The sequence below is a fragment of the Jatropha curcas genome, unplaced genomic scaffold (assembly GCF_041381405.1).
Source record: "Jatropha curcas cultivar XTBG-Jc1 unplaced genomic scaffold, XTBG_Jcur_1.0 HiC_scaffold_816_pilon, whole genome shotgun sequence".
Lineage (NCBI taxonomy): Eukaryota > Viridiplantae > Streptophyta > Magnoliopsida > Malpighiales > Euphorbiaceae > Jatropha > Jatropha curcas.
The window spans coordinates 24,653-48,285 of record NW_028322544.1 but is presented as its reverse complement, the minus strand read 5'-3'; the positions used below and the strand labels follow the sequence as shown (position 1 = coordinate 48,285).

The 23,633-nt window shown below is 29.1% G+C and overlaps 2 protein-coding genes across 12 annotated transcripts in view; both read left to right on the top strand.

The window, feature by feature from the left end:
• The window catches only part of LOC149491707 (MADS-box protein JOINTLESS-like), a 16,109-nt gene extending 5,484 nt beyond the window's left edge, over positions 1-10,625 (top strand). For 2 of the 6 annotated variants that reach the window (XM_089717091.1, XM_089717092.1), the window contains exons 3-8: positions 1,080-1,158; positions 1,818-1,879; positions 2,148-2,247; positions 2,575-2,616; positions 2,826-2,867; positions 2,956-6,342. In XM_089717091.1, coding sequence (XP_089573217.1) covers positions 1,080-1,158; positions 1,818-1,879; positions 2,148-2,247; positions 2,575-2,616; positions 2,826-2,867; positions 2,956-3,198 — 568 coding nt within the window. In that variant the 3' untranslated portion in view covers positions 3,199-6,342. Of the gene's footprint in view, positions 1-1,079; positions 1,159-1,817; positions 1,880-2,147; positions 2,248-2,574; positions 2,617-2,825; positions 2,868-2,955; positions 6,343-6,450; positions 6,628-10,465 lie in introns of those variants that run through there. The other 4 variants (XR_016319304.1, XM_089717095.1, XM_089717093.1 and 1 more) reach the window with 4 other exon arrangements.
• Positions 10,482-23,633, top strand: part of LOC149491706 (MADS-box protein JOINTLESS-like) — a 16,085-nt gene continuing 2,933 nt past the window's right edge. The window contains exons 1-9 of one of the 6 annotated variants that reach the window (XR_016319303.1): positions 10,482-10,625; positions 11,376-11,562; positions 17,022-17,100; positions 17,760-17,821; positions 18,090-18,189; positions 18,517-18,558; positions 18,768-18,809; positions 18,898-21,899; positions 22,393-22,569. Coding sequence is in view for 5 of the 6 variants with exons in the window: in XM_089717086.1 (XP_089573212.1) it covers positions 11,381-11,562; positions 17,022-17,100; positions 17,760-17,821; positions 18,090-18,189; positions 18,517-18,558; positions 18,768-18,809; positions 18,898-19,140 (750 nt within the window). In the remaining variant the exon portion in view is untranslated. Of the gene's footprint in view, positions 10,626-10,774; positions 10,997-11,375; positions 11,563-17,021; positions 17,101-17,759; positions 17,822-18,089; positions 18,190-18,516; positions 18,559-18,767; positions 18,810-18,897; positions 22,285-22,392; positions 22,570-23,633 lie in introns of those variants that run through there. The other 5 variants (XM_089717090.1, XM_089717088.1, XM_089717086.1 and 2 more) reach the window with 5 other exon arrangements.

Sequence of the window (23,633 nt, the reverse complement as noted above, 5' to 3'; positions counted from 1 at the left end):
TAAAATTCATGTAAGCTTATTTAATATAATGTTCCTCTAATTCTGTTTGTCATTCGAGGTTAATTTGGCTTTTCTTTCTTTTTTTTTTCTTTCTTATAAAGTAAAAATTCTTGCAAGCATATATTTTTCAAAATTTTTTTTAGCTAATATTGATGAAATATTTTTCAAAATTTTTGCCCTAATCTTCCAATCTCTTTATATTGAATTACATATATATATAGAAGGTCTTAGTACATACAGGCCTAAGCAAACACAAAATATTATGCCATACAAAGGGAATTTTGGAAATCAATAGTTATAATATACTTTCTCTCTCTATCAAGTCTGTTTCTTTCTCTTCTTCTTGAAGTCTCTTGAATTCTCCTTACTCCTCCTCTCAATCAGTTCCTTCTCTTCTCTTTCTTTCTCTATGATTCTCAGTTGCCAAACACTCTTAAACCCTAGATTAGGATATATGTGACATCTAATCAATTTCTTGCCTCTTGTGCATGCCCTTCCAAGTTATCAACCTAATCGAAAAGCACTCTTTTTGGTATGTTAGACAGAGTAATAGATGATAGTTTTCTCCATCCTTATAAACTCAGGAAATTATTTACCTACACAGAGTTAATGCATCTAATAAATCTAATTGATTATGAACAGGGTAAATAAAGTTTTGAATGTTTTTCGTCAAAAAAATGGTATAGTAATAAATATTGACAGGTAAGATGAATATATGCATAATATAGACAAATTTTTCTCATAAATCCAACGGCCATCGAAAATTTGAATTTAAGACTTTCAAATAGAAATTTCAAAAGACTATTAAGTTATCTCCTTCCCTTTACTTTATCAACTCACAATCAATTTGGTAAATAAAGCAAGCATTTTTCAGAAAATAAGAGTAATGTATACGTAAAAAAGGGTAAATTAGGTTATTGCAATGCGTACCGCTAATGAATCTTTCTAAACTGAGGTGCCTAAACTTATGAATCTTTCTAACTTTTTTTCTATTTCAATTTATTTTTTGTTTTATTATGGTTTTTGTAATTATACCAATAAACAAAAGAAATGACTTGGCCTACCTTTTGCTTTTGAAGTATGAACCAGGTCATCGGAAGGCGCAATCTACAGCAAAAGAACTTTGGCAAGTTCGATCAGTCTTCTCTTGAACAGCAAGTAAGACATCATGGCTTCTAAAATTACTAATTGCCATTGTCAAACAATAGCTATTTTCAATGTTTACTATTTAAGTATTTCAAAGATAATTTCTAAAATACATGGTCACTTCTAGAGAATCAAGTCAGAATCAGAACCATACAACTATATATATATGTATAAATATATATTGTCAAGTTACCTTAAAATATACTTGGATGTATTTTAAGCAATAAATAGGAGAGTGTCGATATAACAATCTAAAGAGCAATTGTAGCTAGTATTTTTCAATTTATTTTAATTGCAAAATTTAATAATTTTAATAAAATTAAGTATAATCCATTCAAAATATAAAGAATTTAAATATATTAGGTGTAAATTTACAAATAAATTTCATACAAGTTTGCTAAATTTTTATATCCCAGATAGCTTTTATTTTATTATTATTTTCTTTAATCCATCCCCCCCACCCCCCACATAATCTCTTATTATTTTTATTATTTTTTTATAAATATATGCCTTATTTTCTTGTAGAATTCATTTTTTATCATTTGTTATAATTAGCTTTTTATTTATTTTTACCATTTCGTAGAATTCATTTTCCTCATACTAAACAAGCACTCAGTATTATTTGTTCCACAAGTAATGTGACTTGAAAGCATTTACATATCCCCTTTTAGCTCGAAGATGGTACATTCACAGCCCTCAGCAAGGAAGTAGCAGAAAGGACACTTGAATTAAGGTAACGTGTTTTTGGAATTCTGTGTACCTTCTTATCTCAAGAAGATTTCAATCTTATTTAACTTGAGGTTTTCCAGATTTTTTTACCTACTATTTACGAGGTAAGACGGATGTATTTGGAGGACATGATGGTTCAGGTTTAGAAACTTAATAATGCTATGTATTTTCTACATTTAAATTAATAAAAGAATTTTATATTGCTGATAAAAAAAAATGTATATCTAAGTTTACATACAATGTTGAGATTTGTTTCATTTAATGCATGATAGGCGTATGAGAGGAGAAGAACTCCAGCGATTGAGCATTGAGCAACTACAAGAATTAGAGAAGTCACTTGAAAGAGGCTTGAAACGAGTTCTGGAAACTAAGGTTTATGCATTTTTATATTGTGTATATCAATTTTACTCGGTTTCTTCTTGAACTGATAAGTTACCCTAATAGTTCTTGGTTTCAAACCCTAATAACCAGATTAACAAAAAGAAAAAGAAAAGGACTAGTCAGTGAACTTTTATTGTTGCAATGTTAATTTTCTCTTTGATCCATCTTAACCATGTTTTGTGATTCCAGATCTTGACAAATTCCAGGGAATTTAAGGCTCTTAAATCCAGAAATGGCTTTTAGAATACTTTTCCAAGTTGAAAACTTGGTTTATTAATTCGACTAGAATGTGATGCAATTTTATTTGTGGTGTTTCAGAGTCATGTAATTACAAATGAGATCAATGCCCTCAAAAGCAAGGTCATATGCCCATCTTTGAACTGTAACTGTTGCTCGCCTTCCATGTAGTTTTATTGATGAGTAAAAGAGATCATTTTACAACTGTTCTCATATATAATTTTCTATAATATAATTTTTGAGGTTGATGGGGTTGGTTTATTTGCTTTATTATTATTTTAAAAAAAAAAAAAATTTATATCTTTGCTCTTTTTTTCCCTCATAATTTGCAGGAAGCTCAACTAATAGAAGAGAATGAGCGACTAAAGCAACAAGTCTGTGAGATCTTTTATTTTCAGTTCTTTATTTTTACCAGTACTCTAAACTAACTTCTGAGTTCCTTTCTGTGTATTTGTATGGTAGATAATGAATGTACCAATGGTCAGACTGCATTTATCTGAACCAGGACACTCATCAGATTCCATGATCACTAATACCAGCAGCTCTGCAGATCCTTCTCAAGACTATGAAGGAACCTACACTTTCCTTAGATTGGGGTTGGTTTTTTACACTCAGTTCATTTCCTTGCAAGATGAGTTATTTTTATCCTCTTCTCTTGGTTGCACCATAGGTTTGTTTTGGACCATAGTCCTTAAACAAAAATAAATTAATAAATGGAAGCTTAAAGGTGGCAGGTAAATAGTTTATTTTCAATAGAAAAACAAATCCTCTAGTGCAACATACTATACATTATGTTAACTGCTGTGATTCGGATAAACTAACATAATAATATTTATTTTTATGAGATAATTATACTTTAGGATCTTCTGTACCTTAACTTTAATATTAATTCTGAACAGTGCAGTAGCCAAAATAAGATGGGGTGACTTTTACCTGTTCTTGGATGTTAATCAAGCAACCAAGTGAAAATATTTATTTCATTGGAAATGGAAGAAAATTATTTCTCAGAAGTTGCTTGTAATATAAGGAGACTATTCCGGTTGCTGAATGCAAGGCTTCCAATGGGGATTTGTAGCGACGTAGTTGCTTGGTATCTATAAAGTATATATCCAAGGGCTCTATTTCTCTTGCTCTCATAGCAAATGGTTGCAGATATGGTATACAAAGTATATGATATTATCTGATAATACACTCATATGTATGTAGATGATACTATTCGAATACAGACCAGAAACCTAATTCTCAAAATGCAAAGGCTCTTCTGAAGCAGGAAATTTTGTAATAAAATGGATCACATGATCTTATATTTGTGTAGTTTTTGAAGCTTTGCTCTAAAATAAGGTTAATATTGTTGAAAGGGATGTAAAGACCGAGCACTGCCTACTTAATATTTAAAGTCATGTAAAATTGCTAAACTGGTGTGCTTGAAGGTAGGTTTTGCCTAATGATGCTTTTATGATTGCATTTTCCATGTTGGAGCTGCTGCTCATCTGTTACTTTCATCTTGGGCTATAAACTTACCATTGCCTACTTATTGGGCTTATTTCAAGCATTGTCACGGTTATGTCAGCTGTGATGGATATGTGTTTGGCTTCTTGATAGAGCATTGCTTCTTGCTTTGCTGTTCTAGTGCTCTATTTGATGCTACTTTGCTATTGTTGCACCTAAACCTGGAAGCTTCCAATATCCAAGTTTAAAGGCAAGTGGTTTTATTACCTTTCCTAACATGATACTCGAGCATATTTAAATATGTAAGGATTATTCACTTTAGCATGATCGTGGAGTGCTCATTTACTATTCAACTTTCTTTGCTGAAGTTGAATCCTTAAGAGAAAAGGTCGCGGAAGAGGTTTCACTATAATTTAAACTAATGACAAATCATTTGTTGTTTTAGAGCATAGATATTTTATTTCTAAAGGCAGAACATGCAGTTTAATTTTGAGGTCCGGCCAACAAATTCAGACCATTATATGTGCTCCAAGTCTCCTTCTAGTGTGATTGTTCAAGTTCCTGTATCTCCACTAGAAAAACAGGTATAATCCTTAATATTCTATCAGTGAGTCCGATATGATGAAAATTCACATCTTGTTCTGTATGCCTGTTGATTAATGCATTATTGTTTTGATTCTAAATAGGATAGCCAATATGCATTGTTTCATTTAAGTTTTACTTGTCCTGTACTATTTAGTGGCAAAGGGGTGATTCTGACTTTTTGTTTATGGCACGAGTATTGTGCAATGCATAAGGCATGATTGAGTGTATGTCCCATTGTATTAGTGTGATAGCATATGTTTTCTTTGGTCTGTCTATGATTTTTTTTTTTTTTTTGAGCAATGTTGTGTTACCACGACATCCATAGTCCCATTACGAATATGCATTCGCTCTGTATTTACTTATTGGCTTCCTTGCTTGAATTTCTTTCAATGGTTTGCATCTCTTCAAAATGATTTAGCAGCTACTTGGTGAAGTGGAAATAACTTATCCTCAACTAAAGGTACTTGTATAAAATACTTCTGATGTATTTTTGTTGAATAGTCATTTTGTTTCATGCTTATTCATTTTCACGGTTGGCAAAGTGTCCAGGACATGCAACAGCATTGCACGTTATTTATAAAATTGCAATGTCGTATTTTCTTTATCACTCTATGCTTCTTGAAGATTGTACAGCTGTTTTAAGGACATGTTCTGTAACTTTGAAGCAGAGAACTCATTTGTGTTTTAAGTCAGTGATCATACAATATTGCAGCAATGTTTCCTTGGGAGCTAAATATCCATTTAGGTTTAGTCTAATCAACATTTTGGTAACTAAATTTAGGGGTCAAAAGAACATAGTAAAAACTCATCATTTTGGTCTATGAAAGGACTAAGTGTTAATTTTCGTAAAATTAAGAACCAACATATATATTAGGTCAAGCCTTGGGGTATTTTGTTATTATTTGAATTTCAAGGATTTGATGGGACAATCATTATGCTGGTGAAATCAGTCTGAATTTATTTGTTGTGAATGTATTCATTTTCCTGAAGATGCTGCTGTGCACCCTTTTTTCTTTTAATGTACTTGTTTATACTGTTCATTTCCCAGTTCAATAAAATTGAGAGGATGGATGCACGGCTGAGTCAAGTGGGGTAGTACTTGAAAATTAAATAATTTTGTCTTGTTTATAATTAAATTATTGCAGATAACTGCAAAGCTGTCTACATCCTCAAAATCTGATTATGAATCTTTATTGCATGCAACAACTGATCATGTCATTTGTTTTGATTATTTGTTGTGTGCTTACATTACATTCTTGCTACTTAAATACTCTTGTGCAATACAGAAGTTACCGGAAATGCATTACTAAGATTGGTTACTATGTTTCTGGAGAAGAATCATCTGCAGTGATGGACGACAATTGATGAAACTAGTTGGGCAACATTTAAGTTATGGTGTCTCTGAGACCAATTGTGGATCTTCAAACAAGGTAAGCTTAGTTGCAAAGCTCTTTTAACTGTTTTCAGACATTGATTAGAATTTCAAGTACTACAATGGTTGAGAAGTGGAAAACTTTTCTACTGAAATTGTTTTCCTTGCTTTGGCAATATGGCAATAATTGAGCTCCCAAAAACGTTTTGCAAGGAATCGAGTTTTCTAGTTCAAGGCTTCTTCTTCTCTTGTTCTAGGAACAATACACAAGTTTTGTAATTCCGTTGTTGTTGCGGGTATTGTTGATAAAAGTACTAGGTCGGTGGTATTGATAAGAGTTTATTTGAAATAATTTTGTAGTAGAAACAGCTAAAAAGCAGTTTCATGTAACGCCATTCTAGAAAGGAAATTTTCCAATCATAATGCAATTTTGTGTTCCACTATCAAGTGTGCAACACTACAGCTAGATAATTGGAATCATTGCCCACCATCTATCATTGTCAAGGTATTATTAAAAAAATATATAATATTGCATAAAATTCACCATATAGGGCCGGGCTCGACTTGGACTGACATCTCTAAACTGAGGCCGGACCTTAAATCTGCTCAGGATACGCCCACCGGTAATTCAAGGGCAAAAAATTTAGGGCCGAAGTCTTTATTTTTGCCTCAGGAGATGGCAGCTCGGCCATGTCCACCCCTTCAGATGTTACTTCTTTCTTTCAATGGTAAGTGTCATGTTTATTTCAATTTTTTTTTCACACTTGTTTTTCATTCATTACGAACATAAACAAGCTAAATGGAAATATATGTGCATGATATAATATATGCGGAATAATTAATTTGATTAGTGATAATTCCTGAAAAGAAATTCTCTGAATTTTTTTATTTATTTCGAGTGAAAGATATTTTTGAGTTTGTTCACATGTCAATCAAAAATAAAATTGGATTAATTAACGATTCAAACTTTCAATGTATGATTCTTTAACTCTCTCTATATTTATATATTGTAACTTTCTTTTTAAGTCGTTTTACGACTATGATTTTTTCTCAAAATGTAATTCGTTTTGAGTATTTTAAGTAGTAATAAATTATATTTTTCCGATATTACCTTTATTTATATAGAATAACTAATTTTAGTTTTGAGATAAATGATATTACCTTTAAATTATCATTGATTTTGTTATAATTTAGAAAAATTAATTACCTTATTAATTCCTGTGTAAAAACATCAAGCATAAATTAAATCAAATGATAAATTAAAAATCATTATTCATTGTTTAATATTTAAAAAGTATATAAGTATTTTTACCATATAATTTTTTACTATTTATCTTACAAATAAATAATATACTATTAACTTATTAGTATATATCCAAAATAGTATAAAAAAAAAAAGTATGAATAAAAAAGTTTTTTTTTTTTTTTTTTTGAAGGAATATGGAGAAGTATTGGTGTAATTATTTATGGACATTGTCATTTTCTGTCCTATTTGCTCCATCTTCTATTCCATTTTGAGGTATTGCATCTGAGGCCTGAGGGTCCGATAGCATTATTGCATGTGGGCTCCACTTTTTTTTTGTCTTTTTGAAGAAAATTTTGCCTATACTTAAATGTAGAGTTCAATTTTAAAATAGAAATAAAATAAATTAAACCAAATTGCATTTTAAAAATGAAATCAATTTAAATTGAAATATAATTTAGAATCAAACCAATTCAATCGGTGAATTTTGGTTAGTTGTTGCGTTTATTTTTAGTTTGATTTGAATATATTTTTTTATGTGTCATAGAACCGAAAATGATAAAACATAACCAAATTCACTTGAATCGGTCAATTTAATCGATTCAACCCGATGTATTTCGACTCCAAACCTATTGTGTGGACTCATCTATAAGTGTTCTTAAATCATCTCAAACTGCTCAAATTAAATTAAATTGAAAATGGAATTTTTAAAATTAATGATTTAGTTTGATTTGAAATTTTTCAAACCGCTAAATATTAGTCTAGTTATGATTCGAGAGTTAATACCGCCAAATTGAACCAAACAAAATAAATATATAGATATTAATAAATAAATAAATATATAATTTTGACAATATTTTTTCTTATCATCATATATTGAAATAATGAATATATTAATTGTTATTTAAATTTTAAATTTTAAAGCTATGATTTATTTGCACTTATTTTGTAAAAAAAAAAAAAAGAGTTAAGGGAGTAACTATAATACATTTGAGTTGTAAGAAACTTTGGGATAATATTGGAAAAATAAAAGAAATTGCACAAGATGATTAGACATAATAATTTATTTATTTTGATTATTATTTTATATTTGATGTAAAAATTCATTGAAATTTAATTTTTCTTTTTTTTTTATTGAAATTAAGGAACAGCTCCTGATATTGAGGAGTGCCAAATATTTTTTTTTCTACTATTTTTCCCAATAAAAAGACATATTTACCCTTATTAATCTCAAGTGCAGTCAAATAAGGCTGGGGACTGGAGAGGAAGCTAGTAGACTCTGACTGTAGACCAAAGAAAAACTTTCAAACATTTGGAAAGTCAAATAAAGAAAAAAAACTTACACGTTTTAGGGTAAAATTGAAAACAATTTGAAACTTAAGTGATCCTCCAAAGTCTTCGTTCCTTCAGATAAGTCCTTTCATTTTCTAAATTATTTTCTTTTTTCTTCCCAAACATGAAAAAAAAAAAAAAAAAGACTTTCCTCCATTTATTGCTCAACTATTTTCTATCTCCAAATAAATTGATTTACCTTTTATTTTGAATGCCAAAGCTCTGTTTATTTTTAGAAAATAATTTACTTTTATAAAATATTTTCAAATGATTTATTTTTCGTGTTTGGTTACAATATCAAAAATTAGTTAAAAATATTAAAAATTTTAATTTATAAGACTATAAAAATATTAATAATAATAGACATTTTATATTTTAAAAATTTTATTATTAAATACAAGAAAATTATTAAAAAAAAGATAAATTATTAAAGTTATCGGTGACAGGTGGCGACGCCTGACAATTGGTATCAGTGGCTATCGATGATTAAAAAATTAAAAATATAAATTGATACTCTTATAATAAATTTGTGAATGTCTAGAAGTTATTTTTCTTAAAAATTCCTTAATTTTTCTTTAATCTGAAAAATATTTTCACTTATTTTTCTAAACATCTCATTAAGAAAATGTTTAGGAGAAATAACCTAGTATGTAATGAGTTATTATTAAATTTAAATGGAGAAGAGAGAAGAGACAAGATTGGTACGAGGGTACAAGGGAGTCAGAATTCTGACATGACAGCCAGCGTGGCTATCTGTACGGAAAGCTAATAACGCCATGTAAAGTAAGGAAACACTTTTTTTTTATTTTTTAAGGATATTTTAACATTGGTGTGACATATAACTGTATTTTTTTATTAATATATTCAGGCATTAGTTTCCAAAAGAAAACATTATTTAAGAAAATCTCAGAGTCATTGGTTAATGTTTCCAATTGTTTGTATAAAAAAAAAATTGGAATTTACACTTTTTAGAATCTCTCTAAATAACAAAATACGATGTAATTAAATTTTCAACTTTCTATATATAAATTTAATATATATTATTAAAAATAAACATATTCACCATTTATATTTTATTTTTCACTCTTTATATTTAAATTCTGATTTCGCCTCTCAATAGCAGAAAGAAGGCCTAAGGGTGACTATAGCCATCTAAGTTCAAAAAAATTTCTAAATTTACTTTATAAATTGAATATAAATTGGTGAAATTGTTTTCACTTTGTCCCATAATTTCGAAATATTATTTTTAGCAACTCTGGTCAAAACGTTGAATGTTACTGTTTATAGTGATCGATAACCGTAACGTTTGAATGAACTTTTAGAAATTAAAGTAACGCTTTCATTGAATACTAAAAGTTACTCCGAAGCTAATAATTATTAGAACGACTAATTTTGCCGAGAGATTGACTTTGCCTTCTTTTCTTTTGGCTTCGTAATCAGACGTTAAGATTGAATTTTGACTCCGCTACTGTACCCTATGTGTTACAATATTATTTGAATTATTTTAACTAAAGCTATTATATACTAAAGATATTAATTTTTTTTGGGTAACTTTTAAAATATTTTAATAGTAAAAACAATAAAATTAAAAATAATTTTAAATGAATTTTCCAATAATTCCTTTTTGAAAAATAAGTTATGCTTGAGTACTAAAAAAGCAGTAGAGTATCTTCTCATTTTCCTTTCCAAATTTTATCTCCCAATTTTCTTTTCTCCCTAAAAATCCCTCCATCCAAACAGACCGTAAGTGAACATGTTAAAAATATTTAATCCAAGAAAAAAGAGTTAAAATATATAAATTATAAAATGGTCAAATTTTTTTTGTTTTCCTATTATTATCAACTAAGTCAATGTGAGAGGACTTTCACTTAACCATTTTCCTGTTTGTTTTTCCATAAAAAGAATCTTTCTTTTTTCCTTTTCTAAACTAGGTTAAGAAATATCTTTCTCTCTCCTTCCTTTAACACAACTGGTGGATTTTGTATGCAAAGTGTCAACAGTGCCAGAAACGACAGCCTCAGAAAAAAGAAAAAAGAATTTAAAAAAAAAAAAAAAAAGGAAAAAAGTAGAGGTAAAATACATCTGCTTGATCCTTGTTGCTCCTGCTGCTTTTCAAATGAGCTTGGATTGGTAGCTAGAGCCTAACCACAGGTAGGTTTTCTCATAAATTTCCTCTTTCTTTCATTCTTTCTTTTTTTGTCTATAATTCTTTTTGATTCTTGATTATCTATATTTCTTTCTTCTTCTTTGTAAAGGTCCTTTTTCTGTTAGGGTTCATTTCTTATCAGATTCTTTGATTTCTTTATTTATCTAATCATACGCATATATTCCTTTTCAAGATTTCCCTTATCAGTTTACATTTCCATTTAAAGTAACATTCTTTCATTTGGAGTGTGTACTTTGCTTCCTCTTGTCCTCAATTTTTTATTTTTTTAAGTTTCTTTCAACTTTAAATACAGTAACAGAAGATTTTCCTTCTCTTTTCTTCTTCTTCATCTGCATTTTCCATATATTATATAAAGGTAAAAGTTTGTTTTCTCTGATTGATCTTTAATTCTTGATTTTTTATATATATATTGCTAAAATTGTTTTCCCCTTTCTTTGCGGTGTTGGGTTACTGGGTTTGCACTTCTTGTAAAGCAAGATCTAGTATTGATTTTTTTTTTTTTTTTTTTTTGGTAATTAATAACATGTTACCTCTTCCAACTAAAGCTGTGACTGATTTTTCACAAATCTTTAATTTTATTTAATTATTTTTTGAAGTTTTAGGTAAGGAAGTGCAGTCAGATTGTTTCTTTCTTGATTAAAAACAAAATTCTCTCGAAATTATAATTAATTATTTTGGGTGATTTTGCATGAAGGGTCAGTGTTGAATTAATTTTTTATTTTCTTGGAAAAAAGAAAAAATGACAAGGCAGAAAATCCAGATAAAAAAGATTGACAACAATACAGCAAGACAAGTGACTTTTTCTAAGAGAAGAAGAGGGCTTTTCAAGAAAGCATATGAGCTCTCCACTCTTTGTGATGCTGAGATTGCTCTTATAGTCTTTTCTGGAACTGGAAAGCTTTTTGAGTATGCAAGTTCAAGGTTCATATCTCTCTCTTTCTCTCTTTCTTGCCATATTTTCTTTCATTTTGGGCTACTTTCTTGTGATATTTCATTGTTCAATCTTGGATTACTTATTTCTGGTTTCTTTTAAACCAACCAAACTGAAAAAAGAAGAGAAATAGATGAAATATATGTGCAATAGAATATTCTTTTGGTTTCTGTGAACTCAAAATTATAATTTTCCTTAGCTTGAGTCAGAGATGCCATTTATATATAGCTCTCAAGTGTTTGATATTTGTTCCAAATCATTTGCCTTCAAGGACTAGAAATATTAATTTCTGGTCTGTGGTTTTTGTCAGAACTCAGAAGGTTTCTCTATTCTAGGGATGTTGTACATCTTCTATTCTTTTCAGAAGATTATATATAGTACTTCTACATGCTATTGGATATGAAAGTTACTTACTTTGATTTACTTTTAGGCAAAGGAATACTAATACTAATGTTAATAATTGGATTTTTAAGCTATATTTAGGGAACTGAATGAGGGATAGCTTACTTGAACTTGCAGCTTGTTAAGAAAAGTTCGTGTTGATTGTTCCATATGGAGAAAAGTCATCATTGTTCCATATTGTAAAACCTATATTCACTCACTTAGCTAAAGTGTGAATCACTTTTTCTATTTTTTTTTTTTTTTTTAATCAACATATGCTCAATGCAGCTGGTCATTTTTCCTCCATTTCATTAAAATTCTTTTGCAATTAATGCGGGAAAAAAAAAAAAAAAAGAGAAGTTCATATTGATTATAGCGTATATTTGATTTCTACTTGAAGAAATCTCTTCAACTACAAGATTTTTTGTTTGGATTGTAGCTAGCTTTTGGCTTTTGTTTTCATTGATTCGAATTATATTTTCTCTTATCTCAATAGATCATATGTACAGAATCCTAAAACAAAAGATTTATAACTATTTGTTCTACAATTTTCTTGCTTTGTTTGCATGCTTCTGTTGTACTTATGAGATGCTCCAGATTTTTTGCATGCTTCATGGGTTAGGTTTGAATTTTTTTTTTTTTTTTTTTGGATACCCTCGTTGCTTGGGAGTAGTTACTGCTGTTTGTTAAGTTTTTTCCTGGATTTTAATTTAATAATAATAAATAGTATTTTTTTCTGATAAAAAAAAAAAAAAGAGTTTTGGTTTGTATGGTAGCAAAATATCATGCATGGTTTTGATTCATTTTGCATTAACCATATTAACTAAATTTTAGTCAAGCCATAAGAAATGGTAGAATTACCCATGCTATGTGTTATTGAGTCAAAAGAAGCAATATGGCATGAATCTTACTGTAGATTAAGGTCATGTTATTACAAGAACGGTTTAGTTAATGAAAATCAAAATCCTTGTAGATAATAAAAATCTTTTGTTTTCTTTGTTCAAACATACATATTTGATGTAATCTGAGTGTGCACATATTATCTTTCATTTTAATTTTTTCTATAAGTTTAAATATTTATTCAATTTAAAGTAAAAATAAAAATCAATTTTAAATATATGTTTGATTATTTGTTTTTTGCTCATTCTGAAACAAAATTGTTTTTGCTAAATATTTATTGTTATGGATTACATGCATATTTGCATGAGATGGATCTTATTAACTTGTTTTTATAACCTTTAGTTTTTTTTTTTATCAGCAAAATTTTTAATTTTATTAATTAAAATTACGAAGAAAAAATTTAATAAAACCTCAGCAAAACTAAACCTAAGCCAATACGCTTTCTTCAAAACACCCAATCCTAGTCGAAAAATGTTAAGTTAAAAAAACTTGGACTGAAATATATCAATACAAAGAACAACGATAAAAGGTAAATTTTTTGTGAGAAGAAACTATAACACTCCTAACAAAATTTTTGCAGTAATTACATAGTCCTTTTTCATAGCGTTCTTTTAAACTATTATTAATTATACTTGAAGGTGTAAAAATGAGTTGTTTCTAAGATATATACTTCTAAATATGAAAATAATTGCAATCATATATGTACAAAGAAATATATTTAGAGTATATTTTGATAATAGTTTTTCATGATTCTCTCAAAGAAAAAAATTTCAAGAACTATAATGGGTCAATTTCTCCAAGTTCTATAATGTTTTGCAAATTCTACCATAATTTAAAATTTAAGTAATTTGAAAGATTGTTTATAATTTTTTGTCTACCAGTCAAAATTATATATAAAAAAAGAGAATAATTTTCTGTTTATAATTGTTTGTCCACCAATCAAAATTATATATAAAAAAAGAAAATGTTTTTCTGTTTATAATTGTGTCCACCAGTCAAAATTGAAAAAAGAATATTGAAATATTATTAACATAAATAAAAAATAACCTTTTAATTTTGTCTATTTCTCTATCCTTCCACCCACTCATTGTTTCTTGCTCTCTTTCTTTCTCTTCACTGTCTTCACCTTCTTATGAATCAATTAATAGAAACATTGTCTAATACTTTTGTTTTCAAGTGTGAAATCCAATTATACATCACTAAATATCAATTTAAGAAGCTATAATGCAAACCCCACCATCACTAAATACATCTCAGAGACTCCTTATCATAGTTACTACCTTCATTGCCACTACCATCAAAATAGTCAAGAAATATTTTATATTTTAGATTGTGTTGGTAACAACTTTTAAGTAAGCGCTACTTAAAAAGATTATTCAGTAACATAACGTTTGAACTAGCTTTTAGAGGTTTCGGTAGCGTTTTGTGAAAAGCTAACTCATCTAACGTTTAGCTCATAAGAAGATATTCAAACAACTAATAGCTAAACGCTACTAAAACAGCTGACACGCTACTAAAACAGCTGACAACTACCAAAATAACTAATTTTATCGAACAAATTTTTTAGTAGTTGTGATTTGTTTTGAATTGTTGTTTGCTTGATTCCCTATTAATGGGTTCTTGAAAATTGCTTGATAATTTTTAAGGGTTTTTTTTTTCTATCTGGTTTTTTTTTTTTTTTTTTTTTTTTCTATCTGTGAGAGAGGGAAAGTTAGGTATGATGGATTTATGAAAGTAGAAAGGAGAAAAAAAAAATAAAGAAATTAAATTTTTGTTCATGTTAAACATAAAAACTATTCATTTTTCATTTTTTAACCAATAGAGTATAATTGCAAATAACTTGCCAAATTAGAGTATAATACGGTAAAATTACAAAAATAAAAAAATACTTTGAAATATAGTTACCCATTAAGCCTCCAAATACATGAGTTTTATGATTTCCTTTTTAATACACTATTAATTCTCTACTCATTTATAATATATATATATATATATATATATATATATATAAATAAAGTTTGTATTTTATCTTAAACTGCTACGAATATAAGTCTGTGTTTACGGCACCTTTCTCTTCTCCCTCCACACTCTGACTTAATTCTGGGGATCCCAGGTTAAGGTTGCAGGAACCCTAAACCTTTGTGCTAAATTGTTGATTAAATTTGTTATAAGTATGCTCTGTGGATGCAGCTTAGTCTGATCTTCCACATCAGAAATACTGTGTAAACTATATGTTGATTCTGAAGTAAAATCATACTTAATGAATTATATAAGTATTCATATAAACCCAATTAATCATAGTATTTTAGTTCACAGTTATAATTTATCTTTAAATATTTGTATCTGTATTTATTTAAATCCCAGTAATAATCTTAGTTCTCTACATATATATGATTTGTAATTTTAAAGTCTTAAGTCTTCGTCATTAGTCTTAAGTCTTTAGTAAAAGTCTTTTTGTTTTGTTTAGTCTTTAGTCTAGTCTTTAGTCATTAAGTCTTAAGTCTTAAAGTATAGTCTTTAGTCTAGTCTTTATATATATATATATATATATATATATATATATATATATATATATATATATATATATATATATATATCAATGTATATATATATATATATATATCAATGTTTTTCATTCATCTGAAATATATGTTTTTAACAGACGTTTTAAGTCAGATGTTAATATTTAAGCCTGTTCGACAATACTAGCTGTTTTAGTAGTTGCTAACGTTGTTTTAGTTGTTAGTTGTTTTGGTTAGCTTTTAGTTGTTTATATAAGAGTTTAAATTAGAAGTGTTAGGTAAAAACATCTGATTAATTTAAAATAACGGAAAAAAGAACATTAATTGTTTAGTTAGCTAAATTCAAGGACAAAAAATTAGGCGTGATTCTCAAAAAAATTTGATTTATGACATGAAAAGCTAAGTTTTAGAGTATTTGCAGTTTCATAAAAAAGCAGTTTACACTAAATGTTAACTCATAAGTTGTTGCCAAACAAGGTCTCAGTTAGAGGAAATAAATTTTAACCAAAAAAGAAATTCTATATATTATTTTCTTCATTTATACCTTGGTTTAGATTTCAATTTTTTAAAATTCATGTAAGCTTATTTAATATAATGTTCCTCTAATTCTGTTTGTCATTCGAGGTTAATTTGGCTTTTCTTTCTTTTTTTTTTTCTTTCTTATAAAGTAAAAATTCTTGCAAGCATATATTTTTCAAAATTTTTTTTAGCTAATATTGATGAAATATTTTTCAAAATTTTTGCCCTAATCTTCCAATCTCTTTATATTGAATTACATATATATATAGAAGGTCTTAGTACATACAGGCCTAAGCAAACACAAAATATTATGCCATACAAAGGGAATTTTGGAAATCAATAGTTATAATATACTTTCTCTCTCTATCAAGTCTGTTTCTTTCTCTTCTTCTTGAAGTCTCTTGAATTCTCCTTACTCCTCCTCTCAATCAGTTCCTTCTCTTCTCTTTCTTTCTCTATGATTCTCAGTTGCCAAACACTCTTAAACCCTAGATTAGGATATATGTGACATCTAATCAATTTCTTGCCTCTTGTGCATGCCCTTCCAAGTTATCAACCTAATCGAAAAGCACTCTTTTTGGTATGTTAGACAGAGTAATAGATGATAGTTTTCTCCATCCTTATAAACTCAGGAAATTATTTACCTACACAGAGTTAATGCATCTAATAAATCTAATTGATTATGAACAGGGTAAATAAAGTTTTGAATGTTTTTCGTCAAAAAAATGGTATAGTAATAAATATTGACAGGTAAGATGAATATATGCATAATATAGACAAATTTTTCTCATAAATCCAACGGCCATCGAAAATTTGAATTTAAGACTTTCAAATAGAAATTTCAAAAGACTATTAAGTTATCTCCTTCCCTTTACTTTATCAACTCACAATCAATTTGGTAAATAAAGCAAGCATTTTTCAGAAAATAAGAGTAATGTATACGTAAAAAAGGGTAAATTAGGTTATTGCAATGCGTACCGCTAATGAATCTTTCTAAACTGAGGTGCCTAAACTTATGAATCTTTCTAACTTTTTTTCTATTTCAATTTATTTTTTGTTTTATTATGGTTTTTGTAATTATACCAATAAACAAAAGAAATGACTTGGCCTACCTTTTGCTTTTGAAGTATGAACCAGGTCATCGGAAGGCGCAATCTACAGCAAAAGAACTTTGGCAAGTTCGATCAGTCTTCTCTTGAACAGCAAGTAAGACATCATGGCTTCTAAAATTACTAATTGCCATTGTCAAACAATAGCTATTTTCAATGTTTACTATTTAAGTATTTCAAAGATAATTTCTAAAATACATGGTCACTTCTAGAGAATCAAGTCAGAATCAGAACCATACAACTATATATATATGTATAAATATATATTGTCAAGTTACCTTAAAATATACTTGGATGTATTTTAAGCAATAAATAGGAGAGTGTCGATATAACAATCTAAAGAGCAATTGTAGCTAGTATTTTTCAATTTATTTTAATTGCAAAATTTAATAATTTTAATAAAATTAAGTATAATCCATTCAAAATATAAAGAATTTAAATATATTAGGTGTAAATTTACAAATAAATTTCATACAAGTTTGCTAAATTTTTATATCCCAGATAGCTTTTATTTTATTATTATTTTCTTTAATCCATCCCCCCCACCCCCCACATAATCTCTTATTATTTTTATTATTTTTTTATAAATATATGCCTTATTTTCTTGTAGAATTCATTTTTTATCATTTGTTATAATTAGCTTTTTATTTATTTTTACCATTTCGTAGAATTCATTTTCCTCATACTAAACAAGCACTCAGTATTATTTGTTCCACAAGTAATGTGACTTGAAAGCATTTACATATCCCCTTTTAGCTCGAAGATGGTACATTCACAGCCCTCAGCAAGGAAGTAGCAGAAAGGACACTTGAATTAAGGTAACGTGTTTTTGGAATTCTGTGTACCTTCTTATCTCAAGAAGATTTCAATCTTATTTAACTTGAGGTTTTCCAGATTTTTTTACCTACTATTTACGAGGTAAGACGGATGTATTTGGAGGACATGATGGTTCAGGTTTAGAAACTTAATAATGCTATGTATTTTCTACATTTAAATTAATAAAAGAATTTTATATTGCTGATAAAAAAAAATGTATATCTAAGTTTACATACAATGTTGAGATTTGTTTCATTTAATGCATGATAGGCGTATGAGAGGAGAAGAACTCCAGCGATTGAGCATTGAGCAACTACAAGAATTAGAGAAGTCACTTGAAAGAGGCTTGAAACGAGTTCTGGAAACTAAGGTTTATGCATTTTTATATTGTGTATATCAATTTTACTCGGTTTCTTCTTGAACTGATAAGTTACCCTAATAGTTCTTGGTTTCAAACCCTAATAACCAGATTAACAAAAAGAAAAAGAAAAGGACTAGTCAGTGAACTTTTATTGTTGCAATGTTAATTTTCTCTTTGATCCATCTTAACCATGTTTTGTGATTCCAGATCTTGACAAATTCCAGGGAATTTAAGGCTCTTAAATCCAGAAATGGCTTTTAGAATACTTTTCCAAGTTGAAAACTTGGTTTATTAATTCGACTAGAATGTGATGCAATTTTATTTGTGGTGTTTCAGAGTCATGTAATTACAAATGAGATCAATGCCCTCAAAAGCAAGGTCATATGCCCATCTTTGAACTGTAACTGTTGCTCGCCTTCCATGTAGTTTTATTGATGAGTAAAAGAGATCATTTTACAACTGTTCTCATATATAATTTTCTATAATATAATTTTTGAGGTTGATGGGGTTGGTTTATTTGCTTTATTATTATTTTAAAAAAAAAAAAAATTTATATCTTTGCTCTTTTTTTCCCTCATAATTTGCAGGAAGCTCAACTAATAGAAGAGAATGAGCGACTAAAGCAACAAGTCTGTGAGATCTTTTATTTTCAGTTCTTTATTTTTACCAGTACTCTAAACTAACTTCTGAGTTCCTTTCTGTGTATTTGTATGGTAGATAATGAATGTACCAATGGTCAGACTGCATTTATCTGAACCAGGACACTCATCAGATTCCATGATCACTAATACCAGCAGCTCTGCAGATCCTTCTCAAGACTATGAAGGAACCTACACTTTCCTTAGATTGGGGTTGGTTTTTTACACTCAGTTCATTTCCTTGCAAGATGAGTTATTTTTATCCTCTTCTCTTGGTTGCACCATAGGTTTGTTTTGGACCATAGTCCTTAAACAAAAATAAATTAATAAATGGAAGCTTAAAGGTGGCAGGTAAATAGTTTATTTTCAATAGAAAAACAAATCCTCTAGTGCAACATACTATACATTATGTTAACTGCTGTGATTCGGATAAACTAACATAATAATATTTATTTTTATGAGATAATTATACTTTAGGATCTTCTGTACCTTAACTTTAATATTAATTCTGAACAGTGCAGTAGCCAAAATAAGATGGGGTGACTTTTACCTGTTCTTGGATGTTAATCAAGCAACCAAGTGAAAATATTTATTTCATTGGAAATGGAAGAAAATTATTTCTCAGAAGTTGCTTGTAATATAAGGAGACTATTCCGGTTGCTGAATGCAAGGCTTCCAATGGGGATTTGTAGCGACGTAGTTGCTTGGTATCTATAAAGTATATATCCAAGGGCTCTATTTCTCTTGCTCTCATAGCAAATGGTTGCAGATATGGTATACAAAGTATATGATATTATCTGATAATACACTCATATGTATGTAGATGATACTATTCGAATACAGACCAGAAACCTAATTCTCAAAATGCAAAGGCTCTTCTGAAGCAGGAAATTTTGTAATAAAATGGATCACATGATCTTATATTTGTGTAGTTTTTGAAGCTTTGCTCTAAAATAAGGTTAATATTGTTGAAAGGGATGTAAAGACCGAGCACTGCCTACTTAATATTTAAAGTCATGTAAAATTGCTAAACTGGTGTGCTTGAAGGTAGGTTTTGCCTAATGATGCTTTTATGATTGCATTTTCCATGTTGGAGCTGCTGCTCATCTGTTACTTTCATCTTGGGCTATAAACTTACCATTGCCTACTTATTGGGCTTATTTCAAGCATTGTCACGGTTATGTCAGCTGTGATGGATATGTGTTTGGCTTCTTGATAGAGCATTGCTTCTTGCTTTGCTGTTCTAGTGCTCTATTTGATGCTACTTTGCTATTGTTGCACCTAAACCTGGAAGCTTCCAATATCCAAGTTTAAAGGCAAGTGGTTTTATTACCTTTCCTAACATGATACTCGAGCATATTTAAATATGTAAGGATTATTCACTTTAGCATGATCGTGGAGTGCTCATTTACTATTCAACTTTCTTTGCTGAAGTTGAATCCTTAAGAGAAAAGGTCGCGGAAGAGGTTTCACTATAATTTAAACTAATGACAAATCATTTGTTGTTTTAGAGCATAGATATTTTATTTCTAAAGGCAGAACATGCAGTTTAATTTTGAGGTCCGGCCAACAAATTCAGACCATTATATGTGCTCCAAGTCTCCTTCTAGTGTGATTGTTCAAGTTCCTGTATCTCCACTAGAAAAACAGGTATAATCCTTAATATTCTATCAGTGAGTCCGATATGATGAAAATTCACATCTTGTTCTGTATGCCTGTTGATTAATGCATTATTGTTTTGATTCTAAATAGGATAGCCAATATGCATTGTTTCATTTAAGTTTTACTTGTCCTGTACTATTTAGTGGCAAAGGGGTGATTCTGACTTTTTGTTTATGGCACGAGTATTGTGCAATGCATAAGGCATGATTGAGTGTATGTCCCATTGTATTAGTGTGATAGCATATGTTTTCTTTGGTCTGTCTATGATTTTTTTTTTTTTTTTGAGCAATGTTGTGTTACCACGACATCCATAGTCCCATTACGAATATGCATTCGCTCTGTATTTACTTATTGGCTTCCTTGCTTGAATTTCTTTCAATGGTTTGCATCTCTTCAAAATGATTTAGCAGCTACTTGGTGAAGTGGAAATAACTTATCCTCAACTAAAGGTACTTGTATAAAATACTTCTGATGTATTTTTGTTGAATAGTCATTTTGTTTCATGCTTATTCATTTTCACGGTTGGCAAAGTGTCCAGGACATGCAACAGCATTGCACGTTATTTATAAAATTGCAATGTCGTATTTTCTTTATCACTCTATGCTTCTTGAAGATTGTACAGCTGTTTTAAGGACATGTTCTGTAACTTTGAAGCAGAGAACTCATTTGTGTTTTAAGTCAGTGATCATACAATATTGCAGCAATGTTTCCTTGGGAGCTAAATATCCATTTAGGTTTAGTCTAATCAACATTTTGGTAACTAAATTTAGGGGTCAAAAGAACATAGTAAAAACTCATCATTTTGGTCTATGAAAGGACTAAGTGTTAATTTTCGTAAAATTAAGAACCAACATATATATTAGGTCAAGCCTTGGGGTATTTTGTTATTATTTGAATTTCAAGGATTTGATGGGACAATCATTATGCTGGTGAAATCAGTCTGAATTTATTTGTTGTGAATGTATTCATTTTCCTGAAGATGCTGCTGTGCACCCTTTTTTCTTTTAATGTACTTGTTTATACTGTTCATTTCCCAGTTCAATAAAATTGAGAGGATGGATGCACGGCTGAGTCAAGTGGGGTAGTACTTGAAAATTAAATAATTTTGTCTTGTTTATAATTAAATTATTGCAGATAACTGCAAAGCTGTCTACATCCTCAAAATCTGATTATGAATCTTTATTGCATGCAACAACTGATCATGTCATTTGTTTTGATTATTTGTTGTGTGCTTACATTACATTCTTGCTACTTAAATACTCTTGTGCAATACAGAAGTTACCGGAAATGCATTACTAAGATTGGTTACTATGTTTCTGGAGAAGAATCATCTGCAGTGATGGACGACAATTGATGAAACTAGTTGGGCAACATTTAAGTTATGGTGTCTCTGAGACCAATTGTGGATCTTCAAACAAGGTAAGCTTAGTTGCAAAGCTCTTTTAACTGTTTTCAGACATTGATTAGAATTTCAAGTACTACAATGGTTGAGAAGTGGAAAACTTTTCTACTGAAATTGTTTTCCTTGCTTTGGCAATATGGCAATAATTGAGCTCCCAAAAACGTTTTGCAAGGAATCGAGTTTTCTAGTTCAAGGCTTCTTCTTCTCTTGTTCTAGGAACAATACACAAGTTTTGTAATTCCGTTGTTGTTGCGGGTATTGTTGATAAAAGTACTAGGTCGGTGGTATTGATAAGAGTTTATTTGAAATAATTTTGTAGTAGAAACAGCTAAAAAGCAGTTTCATGTAACGCCATTCTAGAAAGGAAATTTTCCAATCATAATGCAATTTTGTGTTCCACTATCAAGTGTGCAACACTACAGCTAGATAATTGGAATCATTGCCCACCATCTATCATTGTCAAGGTATTATTAAAAAAATATATAATATTGCATAAAATTCACCATATAGGGCCGGGCTCGACTTGGACTGACATCTCTAAACTGAGGCCGGACCTTAAATCTGCTCAGGATACGCCCACCGGTAATTCAAGGGCAAAAAATTTAGGGCCGAAGTCTTTATTTTTGCCTCAGGAGATGGCAGCTCGGCCATGTCCACCCCTTCAGATGTTACTTCTTTCTTTCAATGGTAAGTGTCATGTTTATTTCAATTTTTTTTTCACACTTGTTTTTCATTCATTACGAACATAAACAAGCTAAATGGAAATATATGTGCATGATATAATATATGCGGAATAATTAATTTGATTAGTGATAATTCCTGAAAAGAAATTCTCTGAATTTTTTTATTTATTTCGAGTGAAAGATATTTTTGAGTTTGTTCACATGTCAATCAAAAATAAAATTGGATTAATTAACGATTCAAACTTTCAATGTATGATTCTTTAACTCTCTCTATATTTATATATTGTAACTTTCTTTTTAAGTCGTTTTACGACTATGATTTTTTCTCAAAATGTAATTCGTTTTGAGTATTTTAAGTAGTAATAAATTATATTTTTCCGATATTACCTTTATTTATATAGAATAACTAATTTTAGTTTTGAGATAAATGATATTACCTTTAAATTATCATTGATTTTGTTATAATTTAGAAAAATTAATTACCTTATTAATTCCTGTGTAAAAACATCAAGCATAAATTAAATCAAATGATAAATTAAAAATCATTATTCATTGTTTAATATTTAAAAAGTATATAAGTATTTTTACCATATAATTTTTTACTATTTATCTTACAAATAAATAATATACTATTAACTTATTAGTATATATCCAAAATAGTATAAAAAAAAAAAGTATGAATAAAAAAGTTTTTTTTTTTTTTTTTTTGAAGGAATATGGAGAAGTATTGGTGTAATTATTTATGGACATTGTCATTTTCTGTCCTATTTGCTCCATCTTCTATTCCATTTTGAGGTATTGCATCTGAGGCCTGAGGGTCCGATAGCATTATTGCATGTGGGCTCCACTTTTTTTTTGTCTTTTTGAAGAAAATTTTGCCTATACTTAAATGTAGAGTTCAATTTTAAAATAGAAATAAAATAAATTAAACCAAATTGCATTTTAAAAATGAAATCAATTTAAATTGAAATATAATTTAGAATCAAACCAATTCAATCGGTGAATTTTGGTTAGTTGTTGCGTTTATTTTTAGTTTGATTTGAATATATTTTTTTATGTGTCATAGAA